Source organism: Anabrus simplex, chromosome 5 (assembly GCF_040414725.1).
Source record: "Anabrus simplex isolate iqAnaSimp1 chromosome 5, ASM4041472v1, whole genome shotgun sequence".
Classification (NCBI taxonomy): Eukaryota; Metazoa; Arthropoda; class Insecta; order Orthoptera; family Tettigoniidae; genus Anabrus; species Anabrus simplex.
The window spans coordinates 257458195-257480551 of NC_090269.1; the positions used below are offsets into that span (position 1 = coordinate 257458195).

The 22357-nt window shown below is 38.8% G+C and overlaps 1 protein-coding gene across 1 annotated transcript in view; it reads right to left on the minus strand.

The window, feature by feature from the left end:
* The window catches only part of LOC136873961 (uncharacterized), a 76066-nt gene extending 54197 nt beyond the window's left edge, over positions 1-21869 (minus strand). Inside the window, exons 1-2 of the mRNA XM_067147360.2 lie at positions 21710-21869; positions 8208-8343 (exon numbers count right to left, since the gene is read on the minus strand). Of these exons, the coding sequence (XP_067003461.2) occupies positions 8208-8331 (124 nt within the window). The 5' untranslated portion in view covers positions 8332-8343; positions 21710-21869. The remainder of the gene's footprint in view (positions 1-8207; positions 8344-21709) is intronic.
* Between the last annotated feature and the right edge of the window lie 488 nt (positions 21870-22357).

Below are 22357 nucleotides of genomic sequence, written 5' to 3' on the forward strand. Positions count from 1 at the left end.
TCAACTCACCGCCTCCATTCCCGGTTGTGCTAACTACCTGGATGATATTATTGTTACTGGAAAAGATCATCAGGAACATCTAACCAATCTCCGCCTTCTTCTCCAGAAATTGAAAGACAATGGCCTACGAGCGAATCTCGCTAAATGTACCTTCTTTCAGCCTCAAGTTCACTACCTCGGACATATACTTGATAAGAATGGAATTCGTCCTAGTATGCAGAATGTCTCCGCGATAGTAAACATGCCAGCACCTCAGAACCTCAAGCAGCTTCAGTCCTTCATAGGCAAAGCGAACTATTATAAAAAGTTCATTCCACGCTTCGCTACAGTAGCAGCTCCATTAAACGCTCTACGTAAAAAAGGTGTTAAGTTTCAGTGGACTCCGCAATGCCAACAGGCATGGAAAACAATCAACAACGCCTTAATTCAAGCTATACAACTCACTCATTTTCAGCCCGACAAGATCATCACGCTAGCTACTGACGCTTCAGACTATGGTGTCGGTGCCGTTCTCTCCCAGAAGGATCGTCATGGACAAGAACGCCCCATCGCCTTCGCTTCGAAAACACTTAATGACCATCAACGTCGATACTCACAGATAGAGAAAGAAGCTTTAGCCATCATCTTTGGTATTCGCCGTTTCAATGAATATCTTTATGGCAACCATTTCCTGATCATTACCGATCATAAGCCTCTCGTACACTTATTCCATCCTGGTAATAAAATCCCAGAGAATTCCCTCAGAAAGCTTCAAAGATGGTCCATGTTCCTTTCTGATTATTCATATCAGATTGTATATCGAGCCACATCCCAGCATTGTAATGCTGATGCCCTCTCCCGCTTACCCGTTGGTCCTGATACTGCCTTCGATTCTCAAGAATCTGAATGTCTTCAGTTGGACATAGAACTTGAAGATACTGTATCCAGTTTTCCTATTGATGCTACCTGCATAGCTAAAGCTACGGATAAGGACAGTACACTTGCTACTGTACGTACTTACATCCGCAACGGTTGGCCTCTTCAGAGCACACTTCCTGCCCACCTGGCACCTTATCATCGTATGCAGCATCGTCTCACGACTCGTGCCGGAGTTGTACTACTAGAAGCAGGCACCATCTTCCGAGTGGTTATCCCACTTAGCCTACAGAAACAAGTTCTCGAGTTATTACACCAAAGCCATTGGGGTATCTCCAGAACAAAGCAACTCGCCCGTCAACACTGCTACTGGCCCGGTATTGATGCCGCCATCGAAAAGCTAATACGTCATTGTGAGCAATGTCAAACGAATCAGAACGCCCCGTCTTCTGATCTTGCTTCATGGCCTCCTGCTACTACTCCATGGGAACGAGTTCACATCGATTTCGCAGGTCCTTTCCTCAATTCCATGTGGTTAATAGTCATCGATTCACTGTCAAACTTTCCATATGTCGTGGATATGCATTCGACTACTACAACCGAAGCTACCATTCGTGCTCTCCAGAAAATCTTTACTACAGCAGGTTTACCGCAAGTACTCATTTCGGACAACGGACCTCAATTTACAGCTACTGCTTTTCAGAACTTTTGTACACATAATGGCATTCGTCATATCCTAGCACCACCTTTTCACCCTCAATCTAATGGTGAAGCTGAACGCTTCGTACAAACATTTAAAAGAAGTATGAAGAAAGCTGTCTCTTCAGGCTTAACTAAAGACCAAGCCTTGCTCCAACTCTTAAACAACTCCAGAACTCTACCCGGCGCTAATAATATCACTCCTGCACAGAAGCTCCATGGACGACCTCACAGAACTTTACTTTCTCTGTTACAGCCTCTTCCGGCCCAGCATAAGACCTCACCAACGAAGTTCTCCCTCAACGACAAGGTCTATACCAGGACATTCAAATCCAACCCACTCTGGATACCTGGAGTCATCTGCAGATCTTTGGGTCATCGTCTCTACGAGATACAGACTACGGAGAAACGTATCTGCCGCCATCAAGATCAGATACGTCTGCGCTACCGCCCCTGTCCAGCTATTGATGCTATTGCTAAACCAGATAAATCTATTGCTGAACGAGCTTTAGATCATTTAATAACAATGGGTTCCTTTCAGGACGAGACAGCGCCACTCCGCCCAGTTCCAGCTCCGGACAATACAACAGAGATATCAGCAGCTCCGCCCCAGCATCGCAGTCGCCGCCAGCGCCGCCGCCGTTTCACGCCGTACCGGCGCATTTAGGAGGGGAGGGTGTTGTATGTCCGGCGCTCCCTTCTCGCTCCGCCAGCCAGCTGCACGCGCGCCTGTGTATCATTCTGCTAGCTTCGACGCGCAGCCCTCAGTGCGCGTGCCTGACCATCGAGTGTACTATAAATAGGAGCTCCCTGCCTGCTCACTTGCCCACTTGCCCCGGTGTCCAGCTCCAGAATACACCCTACGTCGAGCACGGAGGCTACTCCTCTTGAAAATGTGCTTCGACCAGGTGGACTGAATTTCTGGCAGTACGAGGTTTCACCTCTGGTCACCGCTCCCTTACCTGTTTCCGCTGCCTATGTCCCGTAATTCTTTTACAAGCCATTTTCATTCCCTAACTTATGCAAGCTCCCTTAGTTCGCTAGGTGGAATTTCTTCAATCAATTGAACTTGCTTTTTAGGAATTCAGGCACTTCAACAACCAAGGACTCTCATGAACATTTATGTTAGTGTGCCAGATAGTTCTCGACTATCAAAGTGTCAATTCACAAAGACTATCTTTTCGAGATAGAAGTGTATATAAAGACTGCAAACCTGTATATATTGTATAAAGACAGACTTTTCTCAAGATTCAATATTCCTTTTTGCTTCAAAACAAATTTCAGTTATTTGTGTAAATATCATAAAGTGAAGCAAATAAAGTTGTGTTCTGTAAACTTCAACCTTGGTTACAACAATAGTAACCGGCCATAAACAAAATGCAAGGAAGCGAAACACCTGCACTCCTTCTAGAAATAGTTAAAATCCTAAGTGGGCTTATGTACCAAAGATACAGAGGCTAGTCCTATACTACACCGGGATGCCTGAATAGGAAACGTTAATGCTAAATAAGTTTTCTGAAATTTAGAGGTTTGAAAACTTTAGTCACCCCATGCCAAGTTGAATGGGAACCAACAGACGTACTCACTCTTTGTTCCCTTACATTACATGTTTCACAGTAAAGAATAGAACAGAGTCCTCAGACTTGCGGAAAATTCTACATTTAAACCACCAAATTTAGAAATGTACATTCAATAAAAGTGGTTGAAACATTCCCCTCGCGCTATCCGCAGAAGCTATCACATATTTTTGAAAATTCTGCCATTACCTTGAGTCGCTGGGCCTTCCTCACGCAGACCGCGCCCCTGCCTCCCTTAGGACACGCCGCAATCAAATAACTAGGGCAATTAAGACAATATGGCTCTAAAGCGCCCTGCATTTACAGTACTTTTGGGGGAAGAATCCAGAACTCTTTACTGATAGGCTGGATTCCTATACACAGCCCTGGGTTTAATTGGCTAAATAAAATATATCCAAAAGTCAGATAGGTTGATTACAATCGAGGAGGAACCAGCTGAAGTGCTGATAACTTCTGTACATAAAAAATCCTAAGAACCAGGTTAACAAATATCAAAAATACAAATTCCTTTATGAAGTAATTGGAATTTATCCCGCTAGAGGGAGCAATTAACCCTATGGTAGAGACGTCTAACAGTTAAAGACCAAAGTATCTTGTAGTACACCAGTTCAAGCTTATTTACATAGATGGCCTTTGGAAGGCACGCAGTTTAACTGGCCGGGGACGGTGTACCTCCGGTAAAATTATTATTATTATTATTATTATTATTATTATTATTATTATTATTATTATTATTATTATTATTATTATTATTATTATTATTGTAATTTCACCCTTCAATTGCATTTTTCACTTCGAAATTTCTACCAATTTTAAAGTTATAACTTGAACTTGATTTAAATTTAAAATTATTCCGTTAAATTCTCTGCTTCAGTGATAGGGTGTATTAGATGGCTGAACATTTTAGTGCTGCGTTATGTACGTCATTTTCTTAACTTTCTTGCAGTAGAAATTAATTTAATCACTTATTAATTATAATTCTTCTGAACTTCCGATTTGAACATTGGTTCTATCCTTTTCTTTTTCTGCTGGGGTTTAACGTCGCGCTAACATATTTAAAGGTTTTCTGTGGCGGAAGAGTGGGAAAGGCTAGGATTCGGAACATAGTTGCTGTGGCTTTAACTAAGGCACAACCCTAGCATTTTCTTGGTGTGAAAATTGGAAACCATGGAAGAACATCTTCAGGGTTGCCGACGGTAGGATTCGAACCAACCATCTCCCGAATGCAAGCTCACAGCTACGCGACTCTAACCGCACGGCCAGTTCGCTCAGTAATATTTGCTATTCTGTGTCAATGATGAAGTTTGTGTGGTATTGTGAATATCATGCACACTATGGTGGTCGACACACTCTGTTTCTCATACCCCTCATCATTTTTATATTTTATTGTGTTTCTGTAATACTTGCAAATTTCCACTTTAACTGAGTATTTCACACTGTTAGATTTGTATTACATTTAGCTGACTAACTGAATGGAATACCTTACAAAAATTCAAAAACTTCAAAATGTATTATAACTTTTATCACCAGGGTTGAGAAGCGACGGGTAGTCTTCCAATTCAGTGCAAATGTCATTCAATTTCCTATTTTAAGGTCAGTTTATGTTTTAAGTTCATCTATATACTCATTAATCTTTAATTTCTTTTACAGTTTGGCATTCAACATTGAACTTGATTTATATGTGTAGCCTAATAGTCTGGAACATGATACTAATTCCAGGAAAATCTTATCTTTAAGCGGAAAACACCTCAATGAGCGAAACATGTATGATAAATATTATCTGAAGAATTAACTGTCATTTAAAAAATCCTCATAAGAAGTTCTGACTGCTGAGGTTTCTAGCTTACTTTAAAAGAATAATTTAACACGATTCTATTAAAGAAAACAGAAGGGAATTCCTTTTACTTATCAACATCGTACCATTGTTGGAGAAGATAGACAGTGAACGTCAATATTATTCTGGGAGAAAAGATACAATATGAGAACCTACAAAAAATACGCCAAGGTCTCTCTACCAGTGGCAATACAATTTAATTTTGAAATGTAAAAATTGAAAGTGCTGCATATGATTAGGTTTATTTTGTTATTTTGAAGTACTGTATCGAAAAGTGATTTGCTATGCTGACTAGATGGTTAGACTGACTTTTTTCAATGAAACATTTTTTCCGTATTGGTAAAAGAGTTCAATTCCAATTTTTATGTTAGTATGTAACATTAAGCTCCAATAAATAATAATAATAATAATAATAATAATAATAATAATAATAATAATAATAATAATAATAATAATTGTTACGGGGTTACCCGTGGAGCAGAAAGAGGTTAAAGAAGGTGCCGGGGTGAATGGGTCTAACTACAATATCAAAAATTAATTTAAACTTGAACATCAATAAATAACAATACGTCAGGTACAAAAGCAATCTTGAAACAAGACTAGGAAAATTCCAGATTAGTGAACTTTACAAATTATGGGCTTCAAACCCGTGGTTTTACAATTCCAGAGATACCGGATCCAGTTTACACCATTTAAGTTAAAAATTAGGAACCATTAAGTCAGGGGCAGAAATCCCCTAAATCAAGAGCACTTGCTCCCTAAATAAAAAATCTGGCCTTCCAGAGGCACTCTTTTACAATAATCAAAACTTGGAAAAAGAGCTCACAGGCTCTCCAAAATTCATCCAATTTTAATCGCCCGCTTAAGGCAACATTACACACAATTCTAAGACTCTCTGGCCTTTCATAGCCCAACTAGCAAATTGAAACAGGGGTATCTCGTACCCAACATACGGGGCCTTTGCGAAAAAGAACAGGTTAAGAAAACACACCGAAACACAAAATAAAAGGAAGCGTACACTGCACTCCCAGATAATGAAAATTAAAACCTTACAGGGCTCTAGGCCGATGAAACAGGGGCTATTACCAAACTACTGAGGTGACTGGCATAGAAATTACTTTAACACATTACAGAAGGAAAAACAGTTACAAAACATAGTCACCTCAAACCAAGATGAAGGGGAGCTCGAGAGGGTACATCACTCTCTATCCCCGATTTACAGTTAAAGATTTTATGAAATTTCTACATTAGCCGGAAGAAAGTTACATTTTAGAAACGTAGGTTACATGGTTAAAGATTCGGACCTTCCCCTTGGAATAATCTGCGGAGGTAGCTACAACAAGAAAGATGTAGTTTATGTGGCCATTACCTTATAGATGTTCTGTTGCCGACGAAAGAGGCCGCCCGCCTCCTGCTTAAGCCCACACACTCAGATAGACGAAGATCAATTGGCCAAAAAACGTAAAAAGCCGCAGTATATAAACCCTCAGGGAAGGTTCGAGATCATTTAAGACTAAACCAGCCACACCCTCTCAATTTAATTGGTTAATCTCAAAGTTACACTCAGAATCGAAAAAGAAGCCTGTGATAGGTTGAAAATCAATTACAGAAATTAGTGATTGGTTAAATTCAAAACTGGCGGAAAGAAAAGGAAATGTTGCCAATCCAAAAATAAATGAACATAGATCAGTTATGGAAAACCTAGAAATACCAAACTTCTTTAAGTTATAAGTTCTTACACCTTGCACCAGAGTGCATGATCATAGTTTTTTGGTAGTGTTATCTGTGGAAAAAGTCCAAACTTCTTGATGAATGGCAAACAAAACAAGGAGAAATTCACTCAGTTAAGGAAACTGCACAATAACAAAATTACATAATATTTCGGTGGTGTCATCTTCTGATTAAAGTTCCAACTTGTTGTGTTATAAGTTTCACTTTTGATTGATAGAGGAGTTCATTAAGGCGCTTATTTTGAATGCGCGGCGTTGAGGTGTACCTCCCGGTATAATAATAATAATAATAATAATAATAATACTAATAATAATAATAATAATAATAATAATAATAATAATAATAATAATGGAGTGTGGCCTCCGAAGAAGCCTAGTGCAGGTTTTACGAGTTGACTCCGCATAGGCGACCTGCGCGTCTATTAAGATGGAGCCCTACCCATGCGGAAATCTAATGATGAAGACGGCACACACACCCAGTCCCCGAGCCATCGGAATTAGCCAATGTAAGTTAAAATCTCCGACCCGGCCGGGAATGGAACGTGGGACCCCCCTGGAACAAAGGCCAGCGCGCTAACCATTCAGCCATGGAGCCGGACAGCAAAGAAAAGAAAAAGCAACGCCTGTCCGCGTCCTGAGGTGGTGCAGCTCTTTTTAGGCACCCCGCTACCCCCCATGGAGGTGAGCTGCTTACTGCCGTTCATAAGTTTCTGACAGTACCGGGAATCGAACTCGGGACCCCGATGACGGCAGCTAATAGTGTTAACCGTTACGCTAAGGAGGCAGATAATAATATGGTTTCTTACCGTCTGAAGAAAGTTTGATAAGACACCATTTGCGAGTAAATTTTAATGTTAGATTTTATTGTATCAAAAGACAGAAATATCGCTGCTCTATTGGTTGGGCCATTGTTTTTCTTCTACTTCCTTTCCCCATACCTGTGGGGTCGCGGGTGCGAACTGTGTAGCACATGTTTATTTTACGACCGGATGGCAACCCTATGTGGAGGGATGTATTCGGTATTGTGGTGTGTTGTCTGAACATGAAGAGGAGAATTTTGGGACAAACACATCACCCAGTCCCTCAGTCCCCGAAACACAAGAATTAATCAGGCGTGATTAAAACTGGAAATCGAACCCAGAACCCTCTGAACCAAAGGCCTCAATGCTGACCATTCTACCAAATAGTCAGTCATTGAGTGCGCCATTCCCATTATTTAGTTAACCATGTCGGGTATCACCAGAGATGATTTTCAGGAATTTGCAGGACATAGAGTGCGGAATGAACCTTCCCCACCCTTCAAAAGGGACTTCTTCTGTAGGTTTGACCCGTGATCTTGGTATCTGAAGGCCCACATTCTTTCATAAATCACTAAAACATTTTCGGATAATATTCACCATCCTTAAATGACTGTAAATGTTACATGCATTAATAAGAAGATAATGGATAATGAAAATATCAGAGTGAGGAGACTATAAATCCTCCTCCTCCAAATAGGAAATAGAGACTCACTCAGGCCATTCCTCCGAGGTTTCCATAAATCTGCAATGTATGAGCTGAGGTCCATGGTCTTGTTGTGCGCAGCAACTGAAGCACACACCAGGAAAGACATAGTTACCAAGCCCACGACCTTCATGATTGATCAGTTCTGAAATAGAAGAAAATATGTTTCGGCTCTCAACTGAAAGCTTCAAGGTGGATACTGGAATATGTTCATTTTACTTTTCACAAAGTACTGTAAGTATTGTACTATGCCCTAGCTGGTTACATAGGCGAGTTCGTCATTTGTGCTCAGGATAAAACCATACCTGATCAGAACGCATCAGTTGTGCTCGGATGTCAAATTTGGATTTAAGGTAGAGGGGCCCATATTTCATCTCCTTAGCAGATTTGGACTAGAAGAAATTCAGGAATGTTATAGAAAAGGCTAGAAATATATGACTGAATATATCCTCCACTTACGGGCAAGTTACAGTAAAACTGCTATAACGTATCGTAGTCAATATTTGACATAAACACTACAAAAACTAAACTACCAAAAATGTGTTTGTAATTTTGCCCCCCACCAAAAGTACAATTCATTTTAATATTTTTTCCTTTCTAACTTTACCAAACACTTTCCGTGTAATTAATTACTTGAAGGCCATTTATGACGTATGTTTTCTTGGTATTCTTTTTAACACAGTCTTTCAGCGTTGCTCGTGGAATGTTAAAAGATTTACTTGCACGTATGTAACATATCATCTTGTCCCTTACTGTCTTAATAGCCTCCTTATCCCACTGCTTGCCTTTTCTCATCTAAAAATAAGAACAACCATTAATAGGCCCTAAATAAATAAATAAATAAATAAATAAATAAATAAATAAATAAAATGAGGGGGACGATATTACGAACATTCATGATTTATTATAATGGCCGCTACAGTAACTCACGCCAACCACCTCACTGTAGCGATTACACGCCAGAAACTACGAGTACACCACACGACTGAAATGCAGTCCAGTATTTCACACACATATCACATATCTAGGAATAACAGGCTCTTAACTTGAATGCTGCACTGACTCAGCTCAGCATGAAACAAGAATCCTCCTTGTACACGGATAATAAACGTGGTGCACATAACCAACTCTCACAACAAGACAACGGGATGAGGCTACGCGTGTGCGTGCGGCTAAACATTAGGTACTAATCGTGCTAACCGGAAATCCCTAGGGGGACGAAATTAGGCGCGGGGACGGAATTTGCCCTCCCCCCTCCTAGCTTATAGCAGTTGTGCTAGGCTGTCAAATTTCGATATGCTTCAGTTGCGCTGGGCGGAAGTCGTTTATGCCCGGTAGTCGATTTCCATGCGGCAACATTTTCATTCCCATTTTTATAGAAACTTTGGACTTTGCCATCAACGGGTATGGTTAAAAATGCTGTTTAAAATAATCATACCTGTAACTTGGTACTTGCCAAAATGAAAATAATCATACCAATATCGGTACTCAAAACTGAGTTACCGTAACTAAATCGACAATTGCGCTACGTATTGCAAACGTAGTAAATATTTTCAGTAGATAGTGACAGTGACAAGCAACAAGCACGCTGTATATCGCCACAGTAGTAAACATTCTTAGTGGTTAATGTTGTCACTTATTAGCGATAAATATGTTCCAAGTGCAACTGACATATTTACAACGAAATGATCCGTAATGCTTTATAGTACATATAACCACGGCAGAAGTTACTTATATAGGGTTTCAAGCGCAATTGATGCACATGCGTTACACGGGATCCCTAATAATCTTCAAGTCCGTAACACGGTTATGAACGAAATACATAGTTCGGGTTCTAAACTACTTTGCCCTAGAAGTTGATGGGTTTTTGAACTCGTATTGTGGGATTCTTGGTAAGTAACATTGGATTGTAACCTAATAAATAGCCAAAAACTTTTAAACAGTTCTCATGTTGGGATTCTTGGTAAATTAATAAATAACCAAAAACTTTGAAATAGTTTTCATGGGAATATCAAGCGAAGAATACGTTCCTTTATAACAATGAAGCGGCAAAATTTGTAAATGAAAGAAATTCATTTATATTTTATTATCCGATTTAGAGGAACTCTCACCTATCGCAAGGATCTAATACGAAAGGATTAACATCGGACATTATTGTTTTATTAATAGTATATGTTTACAATGTACTGTACATAGGTTTAGTTTTTAGCAGAGGTAACGACTTACTTTCTAGATACATAGCATACATGTACGGTTATATGTTTTAAAGGCGTTACGTACAACGTGTTTGCAGCGATGCTGAAGCCTTTGGATATCGTCGGCATTGCCTAATCTCTGGATGGTACTGTCCGCTTAAGTGCTCAGGGTCGCGCTCAGTTCTTGCTAAGAATGGTATTCTAAACTTATAGGTATACAAGGTTAGGAGAAGTGTGGCAGCTAACTACTACAGTGCGAATGAGAATCCATATATCTACTAAAAATGAAGGTTTATTACATTTTGGTGAAATATGAAAAATGATAAAATCAACCCAAATGCATACATAACGAATAATACAATCATGACGCAAAGTAATATTTGGTCTGAAAGTTTACAAAAAAACTTGTAAATCATGTTGTCGAGGGTAAGGCGGAATACAACCGCAAGAAATGTTCTTATCATGGCCATTAGTGTGCAGAAACAAGTTGATTAGATGATCCCTTTAGCACTGGGATTATATTACAAAACAGTAAACAAAGCTAAGTGGAAACGTATACTATCCCGCCTGTTTCCCTCTGGAATACACTACAGTATCTCTAAACGAACAACATAAACTTACCAAAATTACCTAGGAGGGGGAAGAACCCAGTTTACGAAAACAAACAAGAGCGATGGCCACAAGGAAGAAATTCTGCTATCCATAAGCACACTGACCGCATATAAAACAAAACACACAAAAATAATATAAACGTAATGAATACATGTGGTTGTGAGGCATTCCTTGCGGGTGGCCCCACCAAATGCAGGTTCGAGCACGCACTCTCCGGCGATTGAAGATGGGGCGTTGAAAAACCCTGCTAAGAATAATTAAGAGGGGCTAAATACCGCCTGATTTGATATCCTGTCCTTAATGAAATTAAGGTGATAACATTAATGATTCACATTTCATAATGAATCAGTTTTAAATATCGCCTCTTCGTCCTCGTAAAAGTTTGGGACAGTTCCTTCCCGTGTGTCGGCTCACAAAAGCAATCGTCACTCTCTGTGGCCTGAGGGGACGTTCATCAGTCACACAACTTTCATGGCTCCCTGGAAAGATCAGTGAGTACACTAAGCCGTCACATTGGAAACCATCGTTCTTTTATTTAAAAAGACTCTTTAAATCAGCTATTTACCTTCCTTCGACCTTTATACTGTACACGTAATATACATTCAATTAATTCACTCAACTCAGTGAGGCAATAAATATTTCGATACGTTACACGGCATGCATTGTACATTCCACACCAGAAGTCCTGGCTTCACAAACTCGCGACATCATAAAATAACACCATTCCTCCTCGGACAACCTAATTCTTTATCTACAGCTGATTCTTTAAAAGAACATGGAGTAAAACAAAATACTGTTACTTTACAAGACGGACATCTACTTATTAATGGGAGGTCATGGCTTCAACCTCAGTGCACATCTTTATCACAAAATCTCAGTACAAAATGACTACTTTAAACATATCCGGATGCACGTCATACTAAGACTTTTAAGACCAGTTCTGTTCCAATATTATTAAAAAAAACACACTATAACGTGTACTAATCAAATGGCAAAAACTAATCATTGCAATAGTGTAGATGTTCCCTGGGTGTAAACATTACCCTGATCACTACATTTATACAACAGTTGAATAACCCCGAAAAACTACAGGCACTCACAATCATGAATTAAAAACTTAACTAAAAATATATACGGTGAAAACTCAAGATAGAAGAGTAAATTCCCATAAAATTCTACGTGCATTTACACAAATTAATACCACTCAGATTGCTACTAAACTACACTCGTGCCCTATGTTATAGACACATTTAGTCTAAAACCTAGCTGTTAATATTTACAAAATTATTGAATTAAACCTTTAATATTTACACATTAATGAGTTTAAAGGAAAAACCCGTCCCGCTACATGCCCATGCCATAAAACAGAGGTGTACTCAGGCTCATCCCTCTGGATGTCTCCGCTCACGTCGGGAGGTCCAAGTATATAGGTAATTCTTAGTAGAGTACATTATCTTCTCCATGTTGACTTGCGCGTAAGCCCATGATCTTGTAGTCCTTAATATCCAGTCCTACTGCTGCGGCTAAGAACACTCATGGTTATCTCCCGTTTGCACGTCTCCTTCTAACGCGCCCTTTACGGCACGGGTATCCCCTATACAATGTCCCGAAATCAGATTCTCAAATTAGGGATTCTATTTAGTCACTCACGTTTAGTTCATTTGATTAAGTGTCCTAGTGTCTATATATTCTGGTAGTAATGATCACAGCTTAGAACTTATATAACTCCCTTTGTTATGATTATTATTATTATTATTATTATTATTATTATTATTATTATTAATGTTATTCTTATTCTTATTATTATTATTATTTTTATTATTATTACTATTATGTGTTGCTGGGATGAATGATGACAGGGAAAACCGGAGTATCCGGAGAAAAACCTGTTCCGCCTCCGTTTTGTCCAGCACGAATGTCACATGGAGTGACCGGGATTTGAACCACGGAACCCAGCTGTGAGAGGTCGGCGCGCTGCCGCCTGAGCAACGGAGGATCCTTATAAGTACATTAAGAACAGTAAAATCAATTGGCCTCACCTCCTTTTACACCCCACCGCCGTTAGTTTTTACTGCCACCCCCCCCAAAAAAAAATTAAAAGAAGGCGTGTTTCTTTATGTTTAAGGGAGATTACAAACACCAATGTTCACGTCTATTACCTTCAATTTTGAGATATAAGTATCCCCATAAATATAATTTACTTTTGTCACTTCATTTCAAACTACTCCCCCCCCCCCAAGTGAATTTTCCCGCAAAAAATACTTGTTTCTTTAATAGTGAAGGATCTTCTAAATACCAATTATCACGACTCTAACTTCTTCAGTTTTTGATTTATGTGTCCTCATGAAAGGAATTAAACTCCTTTACACTCCCGCCCCCCAAGATGCCTTCCGCCCCAAAACGCGTTTTTCTTTGTTTTTAAAGGAGATCCAAATACGAATTTTCACGTCTGTAACAACTTTAGTTTTTATTAGATGTATATATTCTCATACAATTAAAGTCAATTAATTTTTCAATTCTTTCACACCCTCCCCCCGCTTCATTGGATTTTCCGAGAATACGTGTTTGTTTACTTTTAAAGCAGATTGCAAATATCAAATTTCACGTCTGTAACATCTTCATTTTTAAGATATCAGTAGCCTAATTAAAAGAATTCAACACCATTTTCAGTCACTTTCACCCCCCCACCCCCCTCCACCCAAGTGGTATTTCCGAAAATTAAAAATACACGTTTCTTTATGTTTAATAGAGATAAAAATACCATTTTTCACTTCTGTAACATGTTAAGTTTTTTAGATATACTGTAAAAATTCTCATTTTAAAATTTCACCCCTTTTGGGTTCCCCTTAAGTGGAGTTTCCAAAAACAAATCACCTATGTTTCTTTACATTTACAGGAGATTCCAAACACCCACTTTTTACGTCTGTAACATTTTACGTTCCCAAGATAATCTTTCAAAAAATTCACCCCAATTTGTCACTTCTGTTTAACCGCCATTAATAGGATTTTCCAAAAACTAAAAAAATACGTGTTTCTTTATTTTTAAAGGAGATCCCATATACAAATTTTCAGTTCTGTAATATCTTCCGTTTCTGAGATATATGTATCCTCATTAAAGGAATTCAACCCATTTTTTACCCTTTTACACCCCTCCTATTGGGATTTACAGGAAACAAAAAAATACGTGTTCCTTTATTTTTAGAGGAGATTCTAACTACCAAGTTTTACATCTGTAAATTTTAAAGTTTTAAGATGTAGACACATTCATTTTAAAAAATTCACCCCCCTTTTCACCCCTCAATATTTGGATTTTCCAAAAACGAAATAATACGTGTTTCTTTACATTTAAAGTAGATCCCAAATACCAATTTTCAGGTCTGTAATATCTTCGGGTTCTGAAATATAAGTAGCCTCATTAAAGGCATTCAACCCATTATTCACCCTTTTACACCCTTCCTATTGGGATTTTCCGAAAACAAAAGAATACGTGTTTCTTTATTTTTAAAGGAGATTCTAAATACCAATTTTTACATCTATAAACTGTAACAGTTTTGAGATATAGATACACTCATTTTAAAAAATCACCCCCTTTTCACCCCCCATTAATTGGATTTTCCAAAAACAAAAAAATACGTGTTTCTTTATTTTTAAAGGAGATCCCAAACACCAATTTTCAGGTCTGTAATATCTTCAGTTTCTGAAATATATGTAGCCTCATCAAAGGCTTTCGACCCCTTTTTCACCCCTTTTCACCCCTCCTATTGCGATTTTCCGAAAACAAAAAAATACGTGTTTCTTTATGTTTAATGAAGATTCTAAATACCAATTTTTACATCTGCAAACTTTAAAAGTTTGGAGATATAGATTCACTCATTTTAAAAATTCACCCCATTTTCACCCTCCCATTAATTGGATTTTTCAAAAACAAAAAAATATGTGTTTCTTTATTTTTAAAAGAGATCAAAAGTACCAATTTTCAGGTCTGTAATATCTTCAGTTTCTGAGATATAAGTACTGGTTTACTGATTAAGGGCATTCAACCCATTTTCCCCATTTTCACCCCTTTTCACCCCTCCTATTGGGATTTTCTGAAAACAAAAAATACGTGTTTCCTTATTTTTAAAGAAGATTCTAAATACCAATTTTTACATCTGTAAACTTTTAAACTTTCGAGATATAGACACACTCATTTTAAAATTTCACCCCTCTTTTCACCCCCTTAGCGAAGGAATATCCAAAAATCCTCTCTTAGCGAGCACCTACATCTTAATATGAATATATCCCCAAAATTTCATTTCGTTACGTCCAGTAGTTTTGGCTCTGCGATGATGAATCAGTCAGTCAGTCAGTCAGTCAGTCAGTCAGTCAGTCAGTCAGTCAGTCAGTCAGTCAGGACAAGTTATTTTATATATATATAGATAGTAAGTCTTGTTGCGATAAAACAGATGATAATATGAAATTATGACATTGCAACTGAAAGAAACTAGGCATGAATTTGAATTCTTCTTGACCGGACATTTAACAATTTATACGAAATATATCCCTCACTGTTTCACTTCACTGTACCTTCAACACTTTGAGTGTAATTACGACGTATTCCTTAGATCTGGTGTTTACTGTAGATGTGTCATGCCTAATTTGGTGATGTATCCATGTGACTGCTTCTTCTCCATATCATATGACTACTTGGTAAGTCTATCCTTCCTTGACTTCGTGGTAAGCCTTCCTGTCCGTATCTTCAACTAAGAGACCGACCAACTGTAGCCTCATTCTCTCAATGACCAATGAGTAATGGATTACTGAGTCCTCTCCTTCCCGTAGACTCCCGTTGACTTAATGACCGACTGAGGCCTCTGCAACTCGTTCACCCTCCGACCAACTGTCGCCTCTCCTTCCAATTGAATAATGACTGACGCTACAGTACGCAGCCACCTTATATAGACGTTAGGTTGACGCACCTACGTAATCTCCAGAAATAACTATTATCTACTACCTCCTCGCGACAAATGTTACATACAATGGTGTAACAGCCCGGGGCTCCCTAGGAAACTCAAAGAAACTGAGCTCATCGCTAAATGCTTACGATGACGTTGCCATGACGTAGCGATGACTCTGCATTTTCTCCAGCAGTATTGTAGCAATGTCACATCCACATCTGACATACAGCAACTCTTTACTGTACATGTATTTAGTGTTAATCTACATACACGTATATATGCATACATTTAACTACAATCACGCAAGCGACAAGCATTGCAGAATTGAACTGAATAATAAATATAATGCATTGTCCGACTCGTTGGCTGAATGGTCAGCGTACTGGCCTTCGGTTCAGAGGGTCCCGGGTTCGATTCCCGGCCGGGTCGGGGATTTTAATCGCTTCTGATTAATTCTTCTGGCTCGGGGACTGGGTGTTTTTGTTCGTTCCAACACTCTCCTCTTCATATTCAGACAACACACTACACTACCAACCACCACAGAAACACGCAATAGTGATCACACCCCTCCATATAGGGTTGGCGTCAGGGAGGGCATCCGGCCGTAAAACAGGGTCAAATCCACATGTGCGACGCAGTTCGCACCCGCGACCCCACAGGTGTGGGAAAAGCGGTAGGAAAAAGAATAATTATAATGCATTAATAGTAATCTCACAGATAAAATAATAATAATACGGACATAATAATAATAATAATAATAATAATAATAATAATAATAATAATAATAATAATATCACAGATGAAATAATAATAATAAAAATACAGATATCACCTTGTAACGGGAGTTGAACCGTTACAATAGGTGTGTACAGGGCTTCGGCCAGATAATTCTGGAACCTTCCTCTCCGCTGTAAAAGCTGGGGCCTTTTGGGCCATGTTGTCTTTCGATCACTCCAGTCAAGTCAAGAAGTTTAGAGTGTATTCGTAGTGGAGGCAGGGAGCTAGCCTTGCCCATCTCCGGAAAGGCCCACCAGGTCAAGGTAGTGGCAGCCATCTTTTAATCATGTAATAGTCTCAGAAAGCTAACTTGAGGGGAAACTTTCAAAGTTCTTTCTTAATGTAAAAATCAATCTTTCAATGTACATTTTCAAACAAGTCTATAAAGACCTTTGTCTAACTTACGTAAAAAAGAGCGTGAACCCTCTTTTATTCCCATTCAACTTGGTATTAGAGTGACTATGGTTTCTTACACTTTAAAATGATTTATCTCATCCTTTGGTAATCTAAAACTTTCTCTCCATCTAGTCACCTCGTTGTAATTTTTCAAACCTTATTGGCATCGTTGTTCAAACATCGTCCTTTGTACACTTGTTTCATGTGCTATTTTCATATTTACGTTTTGTACATCTGATCGGGAAGTTACGGGGAACGCGCTAACTATACGCTGCCTGGCTGCTGGCGCGGCTCGACACAGCCTGGTTGGCGCACGTCCGCTGCTTCGCTCCTCCCTACCTCTCCGCCACACCCCGATACTCCCGCGGCACTTCTAATTTTACGACTATTTATTTGTTCAATTTTGGCGTTTAAACTTACCCTGGGCACATGCAGTTTTCACTTTAGCATTCTACTGCCTCCCACGAATATTCCTACCAAATTTCAACCGAATACGAGTGTAACACATGTATGCGTTCCCTCGTAAGAAACGAACAGACACTAAAGAGACTGCCAGACTGTCGAATGCGCGCGGCAGGCGGTTGAATCATACCTCAAGTGTCCATGAACTTAGCAAAAATTTATACTCCTACTACCCTTCCTTACAGCATTTGCTGTGACGCTATACAAATTAGTTAGCAGCGACGAACGACATTTTGTGCGTATTTTCGATAATAATGTTGTTAATAATTAAATTAAATAAAGGAAAGAATCAGCTGATAAGACAACAGGGCTTCAACATTTCTTTTAATAATTCCTATAAATCTTAGTTTCAGCCTGCTAAAATGGAATGAAAATGTATTGTTTTCTTCGAAAATTGAGGGGCCACTGCCCTCGCCCTGCTTAGTCGCCGCTACTGTTCTGCACTAAACATCCTCAAGAGTCTTGGTTTGCTAAGACTTCTGTTGCCCGGTCAGATCCTGCAGCGTAATGACGTCCTCTGCCGTATTACCTGCCTTTCAAATCAAACAGTTCCTTAGTTGGTCTCACGAGGCAGAATGAAGCCCGTTCCCGTCCAGCACACTGAATCAAAATATCTGGAGTGCCTGAAATCATCCTTTCAACAACTATATATAGGCATTAGAAGACACCGAGTGCTGAAATTTCGCCCTGGAAAGGTGTTCTTTTCTGTACGAGTGGGTTTATTCAAACGTTCCACGAGATCTCAGCTAAGATCTAATGCTGTTGTATGATGTCATTTCAAGATAACTCAGCATTTGTACACATTAGAGTTCCTGGAAAAGTCTCTGTAGAATGGGAGAGACCTAGTGCGATAGATTGGCTTAAAACTTCGATCAGGCCTTTTCCTATGGAAGATGAGATGCAAAGGTACACGCTGTAACGGTTCAAATCCCGTTACAAGATGATATCTGTATTTTTATTATTGTATGATTTTATCTGTATTTTATTATTATTATTATTATTATTATTATTATTATTATTATTATTATTATTATTATTATTATTATTATGTCAGTATTATTATTATGTTGTCTGTGATATTATTACTATTATTGTAATTATCAGTCTTATTTAATTCGATTTTGCAATGCATGTTGCTTGCAAGATTGTACTTAGATGTATGCATATATACGTATGTGTAGATTAATATTAAATACCTGTACAGTGAGAGTTTCGATGTATCAGATGTGGAAGTGACGTTGTTATATTGCTATACCACTGGCGATTCTGCCAAGTCATCGCCACTTCATGGCTACGTCATCGTATTTATTTAGCAATGCGCTCAGAAAGTCGGCCGCCCCGGGCTATTTCACCACTGTATGTAATATCTGTCGCGTAGGTGGGAGTATGTCATTGTTATTTCTGGAGATTACGTAGCTGTGTCAACCAACGTCTATATAAGGTGGGTGCATATTGTAGCGTCAGTCATTAGTTATACGGATGCAGTACAGTGAAGAAGTCTACTAGATCAAGAGGCCTTAGTTGGTCAGTGAACGAGTGTGAACGAGAGATGGTGAAGACTCAGTGAGCCATTAACTATTGGTCATTGAGCGAGTGAGACCAAAAGGTTGGTCGCTCACTCAGTTGAAGACACGGACGCAAGGGCTTACCATGAAGTCAGAGAGGGCAACCCTGGACCTGCCAAGAGGTAATACCATATTGACTTACAAAGAAGTCAGATGATATGGAGAAGAAGCAGTCACAAGGATGTATCACCAAGTTAGGCGTGACATATCTACAGTAAACACCAGATCAAAGGAATACGTCGTAATTACACTCAAAGTGTTGAAGGTACAGTCAAGTGAATCAGTGAGGGAAATATTTCGTATAAATTGTTAAATGTCCGGTCAAGAAGAATTCAAATTCATGCCTAGTTTCTTTCAGTTGCAATGTCATAATTTCATATTCTCATCTGTTTTATCGCAACAAGACTCGCTATTTTTTGATATATTATCTAAAGAATATATATTGTTCTATCAAACGAATTCATAGTTTCATTTCATTGACAGTAAAATATCTTAACCTCAAAATTAATGGGGAAACCGAACGCCAATCTTCTTTTCCCAGAACTTATATGGTATGTTGTCAAAAGTAAGCTTATTACCCCACACCCTAGAGATAGTAAAGAGTCTCATTCTATTATTGCTGTACTGAGTGGCAGCTGGCGCCCTTCAAATAACGTATGTGTAAGTAAGCAGGTAACAAGTAAGTGTGAGTACAAGGTCCGACGAGTGTGTATGTTATTTAATGAATGTTAATTTTCATAATTTCCATTTTAAATGCAGATATTCAGATTTTCAACATAAATGCACTTTTATATATAATATAATATTTGTAAAATTAGTAAGACAGTTAGGAAAGTCTCAACGCAGAATACACGAATATCTCGCAAAGTATGGGGAAATGCTAATATATTCATCAAGGGACTGGACCATCGGAAAGTGAAACAAATAAAATAAATAAATAAATAAATAAATAAATAAATAAATAAATAAATAAATAAATAAATAAATAAATAAATAAATAAATAAATAAATAAATAGTGTTATTAGGAGAATGTTTTATTTTATTCATGTTAATTATATAACACCCGCAAAGCATAAAAATTCGAAAATTAAGCAAATTTGGATATATTTCTCGTATACTGCACTTTGTGCTAGCAAAATCCACAAACCCTCAAGTATTTCATATTGAGTTGGTAGCTTGCGCATGCCAAAATTAATGTGAATAAAACTTAATAGTCATAATAATAATAATAATAATAATAATAATAATAATAATAATAATAACGGGTCCACTAACTGCTTTTGCCATTTTCGGAGACACCGAGGAGCCGGAATTTTGTCCCGCAGAACTTCTTTTACATGCCAGTGAATCTACCGACACGAGGTGTTTGAGCACCTTCTAATACCACCAGCCTAAGCGGGGATCGAACTCGCCAACTTGAGCTCAGAAGGTTGGCGTTTTACCGTCTGAGCTAAGCCAGGCTTAAAAGATCTTTTGACAAGTAAGTTAAAAGAGTATGTTACTGTTGTAGTGCATTCTATTTCGTCCATTAATTCTGAAGAGCTAGTGTGGAGTTTAACATCGTAGTCATGCCGATGGACATGATTCTAAGCAAACACAGGAATATTGCTAATGACCTGTGAGAAATATTTGTAGTGCTTCTGTCCTTCTTTTGCTATATACGGAAAATTTGAATGACTGCACCAGTAAGACACTGTCAATTTTGCAACATTTGTTTAAGATGTATCAATTAAACCGCGAAAGAAACTCCCCGAAAAAAATAGAATGATATTCTCAACAATTTCCGTAAAAAAAAAAAAAAGCATTAAATGAAGCATTATTCTAAGTTGCATCAACTGCGTTTACTTCCACTTTTTCAAAGTTAGAAGCACTTGACATTTGTTTAGTGTTCGGGTAAGATTCCCAAACAGCTCGACCAGCCGTGAGTTTACCTCAAACTTGGTACAGGATACATTCTTCTTGCGTTATAATAAGGCTCCCTAGTCGAGGTGCTAAAGGCGTATTCATTTACCAGAGAGGACGGGGGTTTGATTCTCTAGCAGAGATTTCCACATGGCCTGAGGTTCGCACAGCCTACACCAACGAGTTTACTTCCTGCGAGGGGTGGGGGTAGAGCTAACCCTAACTCCAATACCCCACTTAGTACCGAGGTTACAATTACTGGAAGTTTTTACCTTGCACTTCTTCAAGGCTTCCTCATGATATGTATGAAGATTGCTTTACTTTACTTTTGTTGACTAAGGATGACTTCAGGACATTGCCATTGCCGCCTTAGCTATTCTTCGGTGCCATTCGTAGAAATATTGGGTCCGAAGCTGCGACATTAAAATTAGGGGTTCAATACATTCTTCTTGCGTTATAATATGTTTTATTGGTTTTCCTCTCTTCTAACCTAATATTTGCCATGCCAATCGCTAAAATAAAGAAACAATTTACGTCCACACGGCAGCCTCCTCATGGGGAAGGTGTAACAATAAATGAATAAATCGTACAAGACACCACTAGTTCCCTAAAAAGTTCAGTTGAAATAAAAATAAAAGCAATATTAAAATGTTGGCAGCCCTACCTTACATATGTGTTGCGTAGTTGTTTCTTCAGCATTCAGTAAACTGCTGTGAGAGATCCATGTTGACTTTGACCCTTGGCTAGGCTCCGTCTTATTTGCTTTAAATAAATCAAACAACGTAATCTCTAGCAATATCTTCGCCTCCACTCCCTAGTATCTGCTCACAGCGATACCATGGGTGAACTACTTACAATGTACGATCAACAAATTCCGAAGTATGACCAACCATCACCAACGAGCGGCCATCATGTTTCCCGATAGGACAGTCCGGCTCCTTGGCTGAATTGTCAGCGTACTACTCTTTGATTCAGACGGCCCCAGGTTCGATTACCGGCTGGGTCGGAGATTTTAACCTTAAATGGTTAATTCCCTCGGCTCGACGACTGGGTGTTTGCAACTCACTCACCCCACATAACACTATCATCCACCGCAATAACACGTAGTTTCCTATACACGGCAGAAGCTTTGTGGGTGGGTGTGCCTTACAAGGACTGCACCCGGCTAGAAATAGTCACACAAAAATATTACGACAGGACAACTAAATCCGACAGCGATTATCCCACGGTATGGTTGCCAATCCGCTCAACAATCATCGTGGCGTAACTCAAGGCAAAGTGTCTCTGGAAATGTCTCAGTGTGATCCTCTCT